The sequence below is a fragment of the Equus asinus genome, chromosome 18, assembly GCF_041296235.1.
Source record: "Equus asinus isolate D_3611 breed Donkey chromosome 18, EquAss-T2T_v2, whole genome shotgun sequence".
Lineage (NCBI taxonomy): Eukaryota > Metazoa > Chordata > Mammalia > Perissodactyla > Equidae > Equus > Equus asinus.
The window spans coordinates 2,158,654-2,175,207 of record NC_091807.1 but is presented as its reverse complement, the minus strand read 5'-3'; the positions used below and the strand labels follow the sequence as shown (position 1 = coordinate 2,175,207).

At 34.8% G+C, this 16,554-nt stretch overlaps 1 protein-coding gene across 4 annotated transcripts in view; it reads left to right on the top strand.

Moving 5' to 3' along the window:
- The window catches only part of ZNF654 (zinc finger protein 654), an 85,310-nt gene that overhangs the window by 30,690 nt on the left and 38,066 nt on the right, over nt 1-16,554 (top strand). For all 4 annotated transcript variants that reach the window (XM_044749940.2, XM_044749939.2, XM_070488670.1 and 1 more), the window contains one exon: nt 16,259-16,340. In XM_044749940.2, coding sequence (XP_044605875.2) covers nt 16,259-16,340 — 82 coding nt within the window. The remainder of the gene's footprint in view (nt 1-16,258; nt 16,341-16,554) is intronic.

Sequence of the window (16,554 nt, the reverse complement as noted above, 5' to 3'; positions counted from 1 at the left end):
CACATGCAAAAGAATGAAACTGGACCACTGTCTTACACCACACACAAAAATCAACTCAAAATGGATTAAAGACTTGAACTTCAGACCTGAAACCTTGAAACTCCTAGAAGAAAACAGAGGCAGTGAGCTCCTTAACATCAGTCTTGGTGGTGATTCTTTGGATTTGACACCAAAAGCAAAAGCAACAAAAGCAAAAATAAACAAGTGGGACTACATCAAACTAAAAAGCTTCTGCACAGCAAAGGAAGCCATCAACAAAATGAAAAGCAACCTACCTAATGGGAGAAAATATTTGCAAATCATATGTCTGGTGAGTTTAATATCTAAGATATATAAAGAATTCACACAACTCAATAGCAAAAAAATGAACAATCCAATTAAAAAATAGGCAGAGGATCTGAATGAACGTTTTTCCGAAGAAGGCATGGCCAACAGGTACATGAAAAAGTGCTCGACATCAGTAATCATCAGGTAATTGCACATCAAAACCACAATGAGATATCACCTCACACCTGTTAGAATGGCTATTGAAAAGACAAGAGATAACAAGTGTTGTCAAAGCTGTGGAGAGAGGGGAACCCTTGTCCAGTATTGGTAGGAATGTAAATTAGTGCAGTCACTATGGAAAACAGTATGGAGGTTCCTGAAAGAACTAAAAATAGAACTACCTTATGGTCCAGCAATACCACTTCTGGGTATTTATTCAAAGGAAACAAAAATTAACTTGAAAAGATATCTGCACCCCTGTGTTCATTGCAGCATTGTTTACAATAGCCAAGACATGGAAGCAACCTAAGTGTCTTATCAATGGATGAATGAATAAAGAAAATGTGGCATATATATAAAAATAAATAATTGAATATTATCAGCCATAGAAAAGAAGAAAATCTTCCCATTTGTGACAACATAGATGGACCTGAGAGTATTATGCTAAGTGAAATAGGTCAGACAGAGAAAGACAATTACCATATGATCTCACTTGTATGTGCAATATAAAACAAGACAATACCGAACTCATAAATACAGAGAACAGATTGGCAGTTGCTGTAGGTGGGGGTTAAGGGGTGGGTCAAATAAGTGAGGGTGGTCAAAAGGTACAGACTTCCAATTATAAAATAAATAGGTCAGTGGGATATACTATACAGCATGGTGACTATAATTAATAATACTGTATTCTGTATTTGACAGTTGCTAAGAGGGTAGATCTTGAAAGTCCTTATCACAAGAAAAAAAAATTTATGACCGTGTGGTGATAGATTTTAACTAGACTTGTGATAATTTTACAATATATGCAAATATCAAATTATTATATTGTACACTTGAAACTAATGTAATATGTCGATTATATTCAATAAAAAACAATTACCCGAAAATCAAGGCACCAAGACAAACATATTTTTTTAATATTTAATAAAAATAAAAGATGTAACTCGTATTGGCTGTATTAGGTATAGTTTTCTTTAGCCATGATATTTTGAAAACGTTTTCCATTCCAATTTTGGAAATGGGGAATAGAAAATAACTTCCTGCTTGTCTTTTAGAAAATAATCAGTAAGTTTATTTTTGTTTTTGTTTCCTTGTTTATTTTCTTTTTGATGAAGATATATAGGTTATTTCAATTAACATCTAGTTAGGGAAGTGCAAGTCATCCTAGATAATTCAGTAGAGGGAATTTAATTCATAGAGCCACTTTCATAGTTGTTAGACTGAGAGCATAGACAAGAAGATGATGATGAACGCAGATGTAGCAACTTTAGTAAGTTGTTGTTAGCCGTAGAAATGGAAGGAGGAGGTATTGCTAGAGCCCAGAGAGTGGAGATAGTTGCTGGGTGGAAGGGCACTGATATGTGTGAGACAGGAACTTGGAAGAGATATAGTTACTGCTAAAGAGGACCCAGAAGAAGAATGGCAGGGAGAAAAGACCCCACATTGCTCCCTTCCTCCTAACTTTCAATTTTCCAGCTTTGCCTTCTTTGGCCAAACTCAACCAGAAGCCAGTCGACTTCTGTATAATTGACAGAGACCTCTGTTTTTGAAAGATATTTCCACTGATTATTGAATTCTGGGTTGACAGGGTTTTTTTTCCCTTAGTACTTTAAAAATGTTCATCCTCTGGTTCATGACTTGAATTTTTTTTTTTTTTCTGACACAAAGCCTACTGTCATTCTTTTTTAAAATTTTTTTATTGTGGTCATAATAGTTTGTAACATTGTGAAATTTCATTTGTACATTATAATTTGTCAGACACCATATAAATGTGACGCTTTACCCCTTGTGCCCATCCCGCACCCCCCTTTCCCCTGATAACCTAAACTGTTCTCTTTGTCCCTAAATTTGTTTATGTTCCACAAATAGGGTTTGTCCTTCTCTGTCTGGCTTATTTCACTTAACATAGTACCCTCAGGGTCCATCCATGTGGTTGCGAATGGGATGATTTTGTCTTTTTTTTATGGTTGAGTAGTATTCCATTGTATGTATATACCACATCTTTATCCAATCATCAGTTGATGGGCACTTGGGTTGCTTCTACATCTTGGCTATTGTGGATTATGCTGCAGTGAACATAGGGGTGCATAAACCTCTTTGTATCGTTCATTTCAAGTTCTTTGGATAAATACCCAGTGGGATAGCTGGGTCATATGGTATTTCTATTTTTAATTTTTTGAGAAATCTCCATACTGTTTTCCATAGTGGCTGCACCAGTTTGCATTCCCACCAGCAGAGTATGAGGGTTCCCTTTTCTCTACAACCTCTCCAACGTATGTTATTTTTTTGTCTTGGTGATTATAGCCATTCTAACGGGTGTAAGGTGATTTCTAAGTGTAGTTTTGATTTGCATCTCCCTGATAATTAGTGATATTGAGAATCTTTTTGTGTGCCTATTGGCCATTTGTATGTCTTCTTTGGAAAAGTGTTCATATCCTCTGCTCATTTTTTGATTAGGTTGGTTTTTTGTAGTTCAGTTGTATGAGTTCTTTATATATTCTGGAGACTAACACTTTGTCAGATATATGATTTGCAATATTTTCTCCTAGTTGGGGATTGTTTTTTCATTTTGATCCTGGTTTCCTTTACCTTCCAGAAGCTCTTTACTCTGATGAAGTCTCAATTGTTTATTTTTTCTTTTGTTTCCATTGTCTGAGTAGACATTGTATTAGAAAAGATCCTTTTAATGCTGATGTCAAAGAGTGTATGTACTGCCTATATTTTCTTCCAGAAGTTTTATGGTTTTAGGTCTTACCTTCAAGTCTTTGATCCATTTTGAGTCTATTTTTGTGTTTGGCGAAAGATGGTGGTCTACTTTCATTCTTTTGCTTGTGGCTATCCAGTTTTCCCAGCACTATTGAAGAGGCTTTCCTTTCTCTATTGTATGTTCTTGGCTCCTTTGTCGAAGATTAGCTGTCCATAGATGTGTGATTTTATTTCTGGCCTTTTGAGTTCTATTCCACTGATCTGTGTGTCTGTTTTTGTAGCACTACCATGTTGTTTTGGTTACTATGGCTTTGTAATATATTTTGAAGTTCAGGATTGCAATGCTATCAGCTTTCTGCTTGGTTTTCAGGATTGCTTTGGCTATTTGGGGTCTTTTCTTGCCCCAAATGAATTTTAAGATTCTTTGTTTTATTTCTGTGAAGAATGGCAATGGGATTCTTACTGCGATTACACTGAATCTGTAGATTGTTTTTTACGTAGTATGGACATTTTTAACTATTTTTATTTTTCCAATCCATATACATGGAATATCTTTCCATTTGTCTATGTCATTATCGATTTCTTTCAGTAATGTCTTAAGTTCCTTGTATAGGTCTTTCACCTCTTTGGTTAAATTTATTCCTAGATACTTTATTCTTTTTGTTGCAATTGCAAATGGGATTGTATTCTTGAGTTCTTTTGTTAGTTTGTTATTGGAGTATAGAAATGCCACTGATTTTTGTAAGTTAACTTTGTACTCTGCGACTTTGCTGTAGTTGTTAATTGTTTCTAATAGTTTTCTGATGGATTCTTTAGAGTTTTCTATAGATGAGGTCATGTCATCTGCAAACAGTGAGAGTTTCACTTCTTCACTGCCTGTTTGGATTCCTTTTATTTCTTTTTCTTACCTAATTGCTCTGGCCAAAACCTCTAGTACTATGTTGAATGAGAGTGGTGAGATTGGGCACCCTTGTCTTGTTCCTGTTCTCAGAGGGATGGCTTTCAGTTTATCCCCCTTGAGTATGATGTTGGCTGTGGGCTTATCGTACATGGCCTTTATTATGTTGAGGTACTTTCCTCTTATAGCCATTTTATTGAGTTTTTATCATGAATGGATGTTGGATCTTGTCGAATGCTTTCTCTGCATCTATGGAGATTATCATGTGGTTTTTGTTCCTCATTTTTTTACTGTGATCTATCATATTGATTGATTTGTGGATGTTGAAGCATCCCTGTGTCCCAGGCATTGAAACCCACTTGATCATGGTGTATGATCTTTTTAATGTATTGCTGTATTCAGTTTACCAATATTTTGTTGAGAATTTTTGCATTTATGTTCATCAGCAATATTGGCCTGTAATTTTCTTTCTTCGTATTGTCCTTGTCTGGCTTTGGTATCAGAGTGATGTTGGCCTCTTAGAATGTATTAGGAATTTTTCCATCTTCCTCAATTTTTTGGAATAGTTTGAGAGGGACAGATGATAAATCTTCTTTGAATGTTTCATAGAATTCTCCAGAGAGCCATCTGGTCCTGGGCTTTTATTTTTTGGTAGGTTTTTGATTACTGTTTCAATCTCTTTACTTGTGATTGGTCTATTCAGGTTCTCTATTTCTTCTTGATTCAGTTTTGGGAGGTTGTATGACTCTAAGAGTTTATTCATTTCTTGAAGATTGCCCAGTTTGTTGGCATGTAGTTTTTCATAATATTTGATTATAATATTTTGTATTTCTGTGGTATCTGTTGTAATTTCTTCTCTTTCATTTCTAATTTTATACATTTGAGCCTTCTCTCCTTTTTTCTTAGTGAGTCTGGCTAAGAGTTTGTCAATTCTGTTTATCTTCTCCAAGAACCAGTTCCTTGTTTCATTGATTCTTTCTACAGTCTTTTTTGTTTCAATTTCATTTATTTCTGCTCTAATTTTTATTATTTCCCTCTTTCTGCTGAATTTGGGCTTTGTCTGTTCTTTTAATTATGTTAGGCATAGTTTAAGATTGCTTATTGGAGCTTTTTCTTGTTTGTTAACATGGGCCTGTATTGCTATAAATTTCCCTCTTAGGACTGCTTTTGCTGCATCCCAGGTGAGTTGGTATGTTGTGTCGTCATTGTCATTTGTCTCCAGATATTTTTTGATTTCTCCTTTTATTTCTTCGATGATCCATCAATTGTTCAGTAGCATGTTGTTTAGTCTCCACATTTTTGTTCCTTCTCAGCTCTTTTTTTGTAGTTGATTTCCAGTTTCATAGCATTATGGTCGGAAAAGATACTAGATTTCAATCTTCTTAAATTTATTGCGGTTTGCCTTGTTTCCCAATACGGGGTCTATCCTTGAGAATGTTCCATGTGCACTTGAGAAGAATATATATTCTGTTTTTGGATGGAGTGTTCCGTATATATCTACTAAGTCCATTTGGTCTAGTTTTTCATTTAATTCCACTATTCTTTGTTGACTTTTTGTATGGATGACCAATCCATTGATGTAAGTGTATTGAGGTCCCCTACTATTACTGTGTTGTCGTTGATATCTACTTTTAGGTTTGTTAATAGTTGCTTTATGTACTTTGGTACTCCTGTGTTGGGTGCATGTATGTTTATAAGTGTTATGTCTTCTTGGTGGAGTATCCCTGTTATCATTATATACTGCCCCTCTTTGTCTCTTTTGCCTGTTTTATCTTGAAGTCTCCTTTGTCTGCTATAAGATTGGCAATATCTGCTTTCTTTTGTTTGCCATTAGCTTGCAGTATCATCTTTCATCCCTTCACTCTAAGCCTGTGTTTGTCTTTGGAGCTGAGATGTGTTTCTTGGAGGGAGCATATTGTTGGTTCTTGTTCTTGAATCCATCCTGCCTCTCTGTGCCGTTTGATTGGAGAATTCAATCCATTTACATTTAGAGTGATTATGGATGTATGAGGTCTTAATACTGCCGTCTTATTGCTTGTTTTATGGTTCTTCTACATTCCCTTTTTTTTTCTCATCTTGTGTATTTCGTACTCCTAATTTGATTAAGTAGTTTTCTTTGATGGATTTCTTCATTTTCTCCTTCTTTATCATATATGTCTGTGTTCTAATTATTTAGTGATTACCATTAGGTTTGTATAAAAAAATCTCGTAGGTGAGATAGTCCATTTTCTGATAGACTCTTATTTCCTTAGACTATGCCAATTCCATCCCTGTCCTCTTCCCCTCTAAGTTATTTTTGTCATATCTTATTACCTCTTGTGTTGTGAGTTTGTGGTTAAAAGATGAGATTATTTTTATTTTGGCATTTTCCTTCTCTTTATCCTTAATGTCAAAGGTAATTGTTTACTAACCTGATCTGATAGAGAACTGCCATTTTCTGATCATTACCTTCCTATTCATCTCCTTGCTCAGGGCTTTGTACCACTTTACCTATTTTTTTTCAGGTATGAGTGCCTTCTTGAGGATTTCTTATGGGGGTGTCTTGTGGTGAGGAACTCCCTTAGCTTTTGTTTATCTAGGAGAGTTTTTATTTCTTTGTCATATCTCAAGGATATTCTCAGTGGATAGAGTATTCTTTGCTGAAAGTTTTTGTCTTTTAGAATTTTGAATAAGTCATTGTGCTCTCTCCTAGCCTGTAAAGTTTCTGCTGAGAAATCTGCTGAAAGCCTGATGGGAGTTCCTTTGTAGGTTATTTACTTCTGCTTTGCTGTCCTTAGTAGTTTTCTTTGTCATTGACTTTTGCCAGCTTTACTACTATATGCCTTGCAGTAGGTCTTTTTACGTTGATGTAATTAGAACATATACTGGCTTTGTTCACTTGTATTTCTAGCTTCCTCCCCAGGTTTGGAAAGTTCTCAACTATTATTTCTTGCAAGAAGCTTTCTGCTCCATTCTCCTTCTTCCCCCCTCTGGAATACCTATAATCCTTATTTTGCATTTCCTAATTGAGTCATATTTCTCTGAGAATTTCTTCATTTCTTTTAGTCTTAATTCTCTCTTCTTCTCTATCTGAAGCATTTCTATATTACTGTCCTCTAAGTTGCTAATTCTGTCCCCCATATTGTCAGCTCTGTCGTTCAGGGAATCCAGATGTTTTAAATCTCATTCATTGTGTTTTTCATCTCCAACAATTCTGATTGGTTCTTCTTTATATTTTCAATCTCTTTTGTGAAGAAGCTCCTGAATTTGTTGATTTGTCTTTCTGTGTTTTCTTGTAACTTAATGAATTTTTTTATGGTAGCTATTTTGAATTCTTTGTCATTTAGGTTATGAATTTTTGCGTCTTCAGGGTTGGTTTCTGAGTACTTGTCACTTTCCCTTTGGTCTGGAGAGTTAATATACTTTTTCATACTGCTTGATGGTGTGGATTTTTGCCTCCACATAGTTATTATCTGGTTGCAGCTTTCACCTGCTGCTACTGGGTGGGCATCAGGCACTGGGTATTCTGGGCCCAGCATCATCTGGCACTCCCTAGCTCCAGCTGCTGACTCCTTTTCTCTCTGTATGACGCTCTGACCAATGGCAGGTCTGGGGTGCTCGGTCGGGGGAGGGGTGCTTCCTTTCACCTGCGCTTCCCCCAGCCTCTTCTTTTCCCTCTCTGCGGAGCTCTGGGCCGTCGAAGGGCTGGAGTGCTGGGTGGGGGAAGGGGCACCTTCTTAACCTGCACACCTTTCCAAGCCAGTACTTTTGTCTCCCCACGGTGTGCTCTGGGTGACTTCAGGGTTGCAGTGCCAGGCAGGTGGAGGGGAGGGGCACTCCCTTCTGTGCACTCCCAGTGTTTTCCCTGGGCCCCCACCAACTGCTCTTCTGGGGTCCTCGCTTGATGGAGACACCCCTACAACAACTCAGCTTCCTGTATGTGTGGGGCTTTCCTTCAGGCTGTGAGGGAACTCAGAGGGCGTGGTGTTCCCATGGTGGGTGGCCACTCCCACCTTTCCTGTCCTGAGGTCGCTGGCTGTTCTTGGGAAGAGAAAAGTCCCTTTACTGGCTTCCACTTCCTGCAGCGCATCCAGCCCCAACACCTTCAGACTTATGGCTGCTTGGGTCTCTCAGATGTCTTTTGTATTTTGTGAATGTGCTCTGTTAGTGTATGAATGTCCTTTTGTACTTTAGAAGGGGGAGTTCAAGGAGAGAGCTCATTCCACCATGATGCTGATGTGACTCCTACTGTTATTCTTATTTCTGTTTCCCTGTGTATAATGTGCCCTTTTGGGAGACTGCTTTTAAGATTTTCTCTTTTTTACGTTGTCTTTTTTTTTTTTCCTTCTCATGGTTCAGAATTCAAAAAGTATTATGAATATACAATGAGGTATCCTGCAAATTATTTATCCATGACCCTATCTGTAGGCAACCAATGTAATTATTTTCTTGGGTTTCCTTACAGAGATATTTTGTACATATACAAGAAGAAGAAAATCCATATTTCCTTTTCCCCCATTTTATAAAAATGCCAGTGTAGTGTGCGCACTGTTTTGTACTTCCTTTTTTTCACCTAGATATCTTTCCCCATTAACATAGAGAAAGGTTTATCAGTCATTAAAATGACAGAAGAGTATTTCACACTTACGGATATATGGAAACTTAATTAACAAGTATCCTATTGATGGGTATTTAGTTTTTGTTCCAATCTGTTGCTGTTTTTGTTCCAACCTCTTGTTCCAATGTATTACCATTTAGAAAGCTAACGATAAGAAATACAGTAGACATCTCAAACTATGCAAGCCAGAACACAATGAAGTGACATCTTTAAAGTGCTGAAACCAAAAAAAACTTTTAACTCTAAATTTGAGGAGAAATGGAGTTATTTTTTTGGGAGCAAAAACTGAAAGAATGCGTTCCCAGAAGACCTGAATTACCAGAAAATCTAGCACAAATATGATGCCAGACAGAAAATCTACCTAAAGAAATGAAGAGAGCTGGAAATGCTAAAAGCTGAAGACAAATATAAAATTGAATTTTTCGTATTTTTAATCACTGTGAAACGTAACTGTCTAAAGCAGGGGTTGAAAAACATTTTTTTTAAAGGGTCAGATGTTTCAGACTTGCAGACCGTAGAGTGTTTGTTGTACTATTCAGCTTTGCTTTTGTAGCATCAAAGCAGCCGTAGATAATACATAAATGAATGCATGTGGCTTTGTTCCAATAAAGCTTTTACAGAAACTGTCAGCCATCCTGTGTGTCATACTTTCTAAATGCCGAGACTAAAGAAAACTTGTAGTGAAGTATTGTTGGTTTAGAGCATATTCAAAATTAAAATGAATGACCAAAAGTAGCACAAAGATTATTTTACCCAAAGCAGCATATAATATTATTTGAAGGTGGGATAGAACTTATTAAAGATATGTATTGTAAATCCTAGGGTAATCACTAAAAACGTTGGATATAGAAATGAATATATTAAGCCAAAGTGGAGATAAAATGGAGCCATAAAATTACTCAATCCAAAAGAAAGTGGAAGAGTAGGTCAAAAGGAACAATGAACAGATCAAAAAATAGAAAATAACTATTAAGATAGTAGGTTTTAATCCAAACATATCAAAAATTTACATTACACGTAAATAGTCTAAACCTATTAAAAAAGAAATTGGTTAGATAGACAAGGAAGATCCAACTAACAGATGTATATCCATACCCCTATGCCCTTTTTTAGATAAACAGAAACACACTTTGCTCTGCTCTGCTCTTTTCACTTAATAATGTATCTTGGAGGTCACTCCATAGTGATGTAGACATAGTCCAAATTCCTTTTTACAACTCAGTATTCTTTCATGTAGGTGTACGATAGTGATAGTTCAGTGAACATATCTTCTAATGGTAAGTATTTGGATTGTTTCCATTCTTTTCCTATTACAAATAGTGCTATGATTAATACATTTTGCATACATGTTTTTGTATTTTTGCCAGTAGATTTTTAGGGAAGTTTCCTAGAATCTGTGTCAAAAAATGAATAGATATGTAATTTTGCTAAGTAGTCCTAAGTTCCCTCTATACAGCTTGTACCAATTTACATTCTTACACAAAATGAGGCTTTGTTTACCTCGAACCTCACCACAGTTTTGTCCGACTTTTGATTTTTTGTTAATCTAATGGAAGAGAAATAGCATCTCAATGTAGTTTTAGTTTGTATTTTTGTTATTGTGAGTGAAGTTGAACATCTTTTTGCATGTTCTTAAAGACTATCTGTATTTCATTTTTCATGAGCTACCTGTTTATATCTCAAGCTCATTTTCTATAAGTTAGTTGAACTTGTTCTTCTCAATTTTCATAACCTCTTTATGTATTAGGGATATTAACCCCTTCCTGAGAGGTTAGTTGCAAATGAGTATTTTTTCATTTATCTTTTGTTTTTCTTATGGCATTTACTTTTTAGATATTTTTAATGTAACTAAAATTTATCAGTATTTATCTATTGCTTCTGAATTTTGAATCATAGTTAAGAAAGATTTCTCTATAAGCAGGTTATGTGGGATGTTTTTCTGATATTTGTACTGTTTGATCTTTTAAAGTTTTTGATCCATTTTGAATTTTTTCTTACGTTTGGAAGTTGGATGAATCAATTTTGTCTTTTAACATTTGGCTATCCAGTAATGAAGTCAACGTTTTCCCTATTGATCTGAGATGCTGCTTTTCTTATGTATTCATTTTTCACATGCAATTGCTCTGTTTTTGGACTTCATTTGATTTTATTAGGCTATTTTTCCATGTGTCAATACAAGGGTGGTTCAGTTATAAAGTTTTTACAAAATGTTTTAATATTGGTTAGTTCCTTCTCATTGCTCTTTCTGCTACATGGTTTTTCTAGATATTCAATTTTGTAATCAACTATCTACTTCTAGAAAAACTTGAAAGTAACTTTACTATATGTAAATTCATAAATTAGTTAAGGAGAATTTAGTACTTAACATATTGAACTGTATACTTTATATATACTTCGTCTTCCTTTAGTCTAAGGACACTGCAACATTAATGCTGAAACTCCTCCTTCCAACTTAAATGTAATTGATATCATATATTTTTGCTATATTTTTTCAAAGCCCAGATGAGATTATTATTATCGCTTCATGCTATCAAAGTTTTTAGCCCATATTTTTACTAATTTTCATCTTAGACCCTTCTTGGCAATTTAATTTTCCATTTATTTGTGAACAGTCTATATTTTTCTTTGGTTGTTTAGACATTGCTCTTTGTATTTGGTATTTTATAGTTTACTGTGTTTAACTAGGTGTAGATTTATATTTATCATTCCTTACTGGGATTTTCTGGGCTTGTTGGATATGAGGATTGATAGCTTTCATCAAGTATGAAAAATTCTTACCCAGTTTTTGTCTGCCTCATTCTTGATCTGTTTTTTGTAGAAGTGCAATTAGACATGTTAGACTTGTACAGTCCGTTCCCCATGTCTGTAACTCTTGCTTGTATGTATCTTCCATTTCTTTGTCTCTCTATTGCACTCTAGATAATTTTTTCACATCTTTCAGTTCACTAGGTTTTTTCGTCAGCTGTGTCTAATTTGCAATTAAATCTGTCCATTGACTTTTTACTTCAGTGATTTTACTTTTTATTTCTAAAAGTTTTTTGACTACTGTTGATTATCTTGTTCTTTATATTTTCAATATTTCTTTATTCCTTGAACTATATTATACTCATTTTATGTTCTGGGTCTGGTTTTAAATATAAAGTCTTTGTGGATTTTCTGTTGGTTCTTGCTCATGGTGTTTCATTTCCTTGTACGTTGTGGTTTTTCTTGTTATTGTCATTATTTTTATTTACTTTGTGAATTTGTATTTTCTTGAAATAAATTTATTTGTGATAATTGAAGCATGGATCGGAAGTGGGTATTCAGAGAGGATCTGCATTTGTTTCTGCCAGGGGCCTGGGGATGTTACTAGATGAGGACCAATATTAGTTAAATTCTGGGCTTGAAAATGTTTCAACCACATAAGTAATATGAATTCCGTTTACAGCCTACATCAGAAGATTTTAAAAGTAGATTTTCTTTTCTCTTTTTTCTACTTAGCTCCAAGTGCAGACAGGCAGTTTTCCTTGTAATCTAGAAATGTGGTGAAGGGGGTGGGAGGAGTATAATAGTGTAGCTAATTTGAATGTTTAGTCAAGGTAAAAGCCAGCTCTTTTATTGAGCATTTTAATTGTTTTCAGGGGGGAGAATCATTAAGGGTACCTACTCTGTCATACTTAGAAAATGTAATGTATAGTTTCTTTATCAGTATATATTTGAAAAAAACTTTGAACCTTTTTCTTCCTCAGTAAAGACATATTGCTGAAGAAACTATTTTGAAGATAAATGCATTGGAATGCTTGAGTATGTCAAAGTAGATCTCTTTGTTAAGATTAAGTAGCACTGAGTTGAAGTTTCTCTGTGGTATCAAAGATACAATGTTAATAAGTGTAGAAGAAATTGTTACGAATTCATAAAATAAAGTGTGGGTAATAAGATTTTATTCTGTTCTTATTTAATTCATGTAGAGGAGACCTAATCTTCTTTGGCTTAAATTGGTAAATGAATTTCTTATATTTGGATAGTTAGGCATTATAATTTATAAATTCACAAATCCACATTCTTGTTTTTCAGTGTGAAAATTACTTCGATGCTATAGAGACCCCAAAAGAGTAGTAATTCTGATTATAACTACCAAACAGTCTATTTATGTGTGTCTGTGTATTTTAAGGAAGTCTGATACCTTATAATCATTTGTAATATATGGAAAAACATGGTCTGAATTCCAAGCATCCCCAATGATAGAAAGTAGTTTGTTTAATAAATAGGTACTCTAGTGGTACTCTGTTTCTTTAAGCTTGCATAGCTAATAGGAAAATACTGTTTGATGAAAGTCGAATAAGTATGATTATATATGGAATAATTCTTTTAATTGAAAAGGCATACCATCGGGGCTGGCCCCGTGGCCGAGTGGTTAAGTTCGCGCGCTCCGCTGCAGGCGGCCCAGTGTTTCGTTAGTTCGAATCCTGGGCGCGGACATGGCACTGCTCATCAGACCACGCTGAGGCAGCGTCCCACATGCTGCAACTAGAAGAACCCACAACGAAGAATACACAACTATGTACCGGGGGGGCTTTGGGGAGAAAAAGGAAAAAATAAAATCTTTAAAAAAAAAAAAAAAAAAAAAAAAGAAAAGGCATACCATCTATAATGTATTTGTCCCACTACAAATAATTTATGTTTTTATATAAATCATTTTTTTTAGGTAATCCTATTTTGAATAATTATTTCAATTTATGTAATTGAACTGTAGGTAACCCGTAATTTGGACTAAGGTTCATTGATTAATAATAGACTATTACATAGTGAACATTATATGCAACATATTCAACCTTAAAAACCAATATAAACATTATATAATAGTAAATTTTTAGAAAGAAACCTTTCAATGAATTTAGTCAGATGTCCTAAAAATCTTCATAATTTAAGTGAAGAGAAATTGGTATTTTATATTTTAACAAAATTGACACATGCACAGCTGAGAAGAACAAATCTGTGAAGATGTCATGTTTTCTCTTAGTCTTGAAGGAAACTGATGACAGTGTTAATAAAAATAGTAGTGCTGTATTATTATTAGCAACACCACAGCACTACCAGGGATTGTTCTAAGTGCTTTACAAGAGGTGGCTACTATTCTTGTTTCTATTTTATAAATAAGGAAAATGAGGCATAGAGATACTAAGTGATTTGCTCAGGATTACATATCAAGTAAGTGATGCAGCTGAGATTCAAACCTAATGTGGCTCTGGACCATGGGTGAGTAAAGGGCCAGATAGCAAATATTTTATGCTTAGCCTATGAGGTCTCTGTAGCCTCTACTCAGTTCTGTCACTGTAGTGTGAAAGCAGCCATAGTCAGTGTGTAAATAGATGGGTGTGGTTGTATTCCAATAATAACTTATTTATTGACATATTTGAATTTCATATAACTTTTACCTGTTGTGAAATATTATTCTCTTGATTTTTTAACAATTTAACGTGACTAACTATTCTTATCTCAAGCATTATACAATAACAGGCCTTCCGTGGGCCAGATATGGCCCATGGACAGTAGTTTGCCAGACCTACTCTAGACTGCTACATATATTTTGGGGTCCTGCTTTCTTCTATTTTGGGCTCTGTTACCCTGCACCTTGTAGCATTTGCTTCCCTGAGGGCTAAAAAACTTGATCTCTAAACATTTAGTTGATCCCTTAATTAGTCAATAGGAAATGAACAGGTTTCAAACATGAACTTTCTACTTCTACATATAATCTAGGTTTTTCTCCTAGTGATTTCACTACTGTGTAATGACTTGTTGATTTTCCTGAATTTTACCCTAAGGCAGAGCTAACTAGACCATGTTGTTTTATCTTTATTTACTCTTTACTTATTTTGTGTGTGGTTTTTGTCATTTTACTATCATTATCATGGAGTTGGGCCTTGTTGTTGAGGTTACTGATAGTGGGCCTTATACATTTCTCTTTCTGTAATGTTGGCTCCCCTTTCATGTTCACATAATGCAGATACTGTATAATTCTGTATATTTTGTTTGATTCTCTACAAGGTCATGTTGATCGGCATGCTCATTTCTAAATTTACTGCCATTAGCGTATTTTATTTCTACTACTAACCTTTGTATCTCTCCCTCCTTCAATACAATTAATTGCCCTACCAGTCAAATACTATCTACTCAATATAATGATGCAATCCTACTCACTTCTGCCTAATGCAAATTTAATGTCTCCTTGTTTTAACATGTTATAATAAAGATATATACAAAGTACAGTGCCTTGGTAGTACAGAAGACAATGAATGGATAAAGAAGTTGTATACAATGGAATGTTATTCAGTGATAAAAAATGAACAAAATCTTGCCATTTGTGGTAACATAGATGGACCTCTAGGGCTTTAAGCTAAGTGAAATAAGTTAGAGAAAGACAAATACTGTATGATCTCAGTTATATATGGAATCTTAAGAAAAACAAGCTCATAGATACAGAGAATGGGTGGTTGCCAGAGGTGAGCGAAAGGGGTAAAGGGAGTCAAAAGACACAAACTTCCAGATATAAGTTAGTCATGGGGATGTAATTATGGTTAATAATACTGTATTGCATATTTGAAAGTTCCTAAGAGAGTAATCTTAAAAATTCTCATCACAAGAAAAAAAATTCTGTAAATATGTATGGTGATGGATGTTAACTAGACTTAGAGTGATCGTTTTGCAGTAGGTACAAGTGTCAAATCATTATGTTGTATGCCTGAAACTAATATAATGTAGGTCAGTTATACCTCAGTAAGAAAAAAAAGGCAAAAAATGTTTATAAAAAAATACAACTTTAGGTCTTCCTAGTTGAGTATCTTCTAGAAGAATTAAAATTTAAAGATTTTAAGGGATTTGTCCTTTGTGCTACTTCAGGATTGCTAAACAGTGTTAGATAATTTTATAATTTTCCATGTTCATGATTAGGAAATCAATCATGTTTCTTCTTGTGTAAACTTATGAATTGTTAAAGGCATATGAAGTATTTAGTAACAGTATTTTCCAAACGACTTGTTTAAAAAGGAGGAACCACAGAATTTGGGCAGTCTGTCATGGGATGATCAAGATAAACCTAGAGTGTGAGGACCTATGTGTCATTTATTAGATACGTAATTGTTGGTATTGCTGTAATATAAGTGTTGGCTGCGAGTCTCATGATGTCTCTAACTTTCTTATATTTTTGTGTCAATTTTATCCATCCCTTATATCCCTGTGAAAAAAATTGGATTTTGAATTTTCTCTGGGCTCCACTGTGCTAGGGTGAAGCCAGACTATATGCCCATTTTGGATCATCTTGACATCTGTAGTAACATTGTTGCTACCTGGTATGCCATTGCATTGTTTGGCACTGTGAACACTGGTAGGCATAAGTAATGTACTGTTCATTCTACTGTATCTTCTATCAAAATTTTATTGAGAACATTACATGAATGACGAATGATCAATATAATTTTTCAAAACCAACCAGTTTAAATATCTAATATTACATAGCTGTTATCTCTTTAAGAATCTTTTAATTTGGGGCAAAAAACTCAAAGAAGCAATCAAAGTTATTCACTTCTTCTTTCTAGGAGTTTCTTTGAATTGCTGCTGTTCTTTGGAAGAGATGAGTTCTATGAAGAGCCCTTAAAGGATATTCTTGGATCCTTCCAGGTAAAATAGTTTACTACTTCACATTGTGTACATTTAAAACAGGCCTTTATTTCCCCCTAAAAGTAGTATATTGGTTATTTATTGTTTATAAGTTTTTATATTTACTAAGGTGGCAGTGCTTAACATCCTATTATACTGGCAGAAAAAGAAAGTTCTTAAAATTGACTTTCAGCTGTATTTCAGCAGTTCCTAGGATTCCAGTTCCACGTTTGCT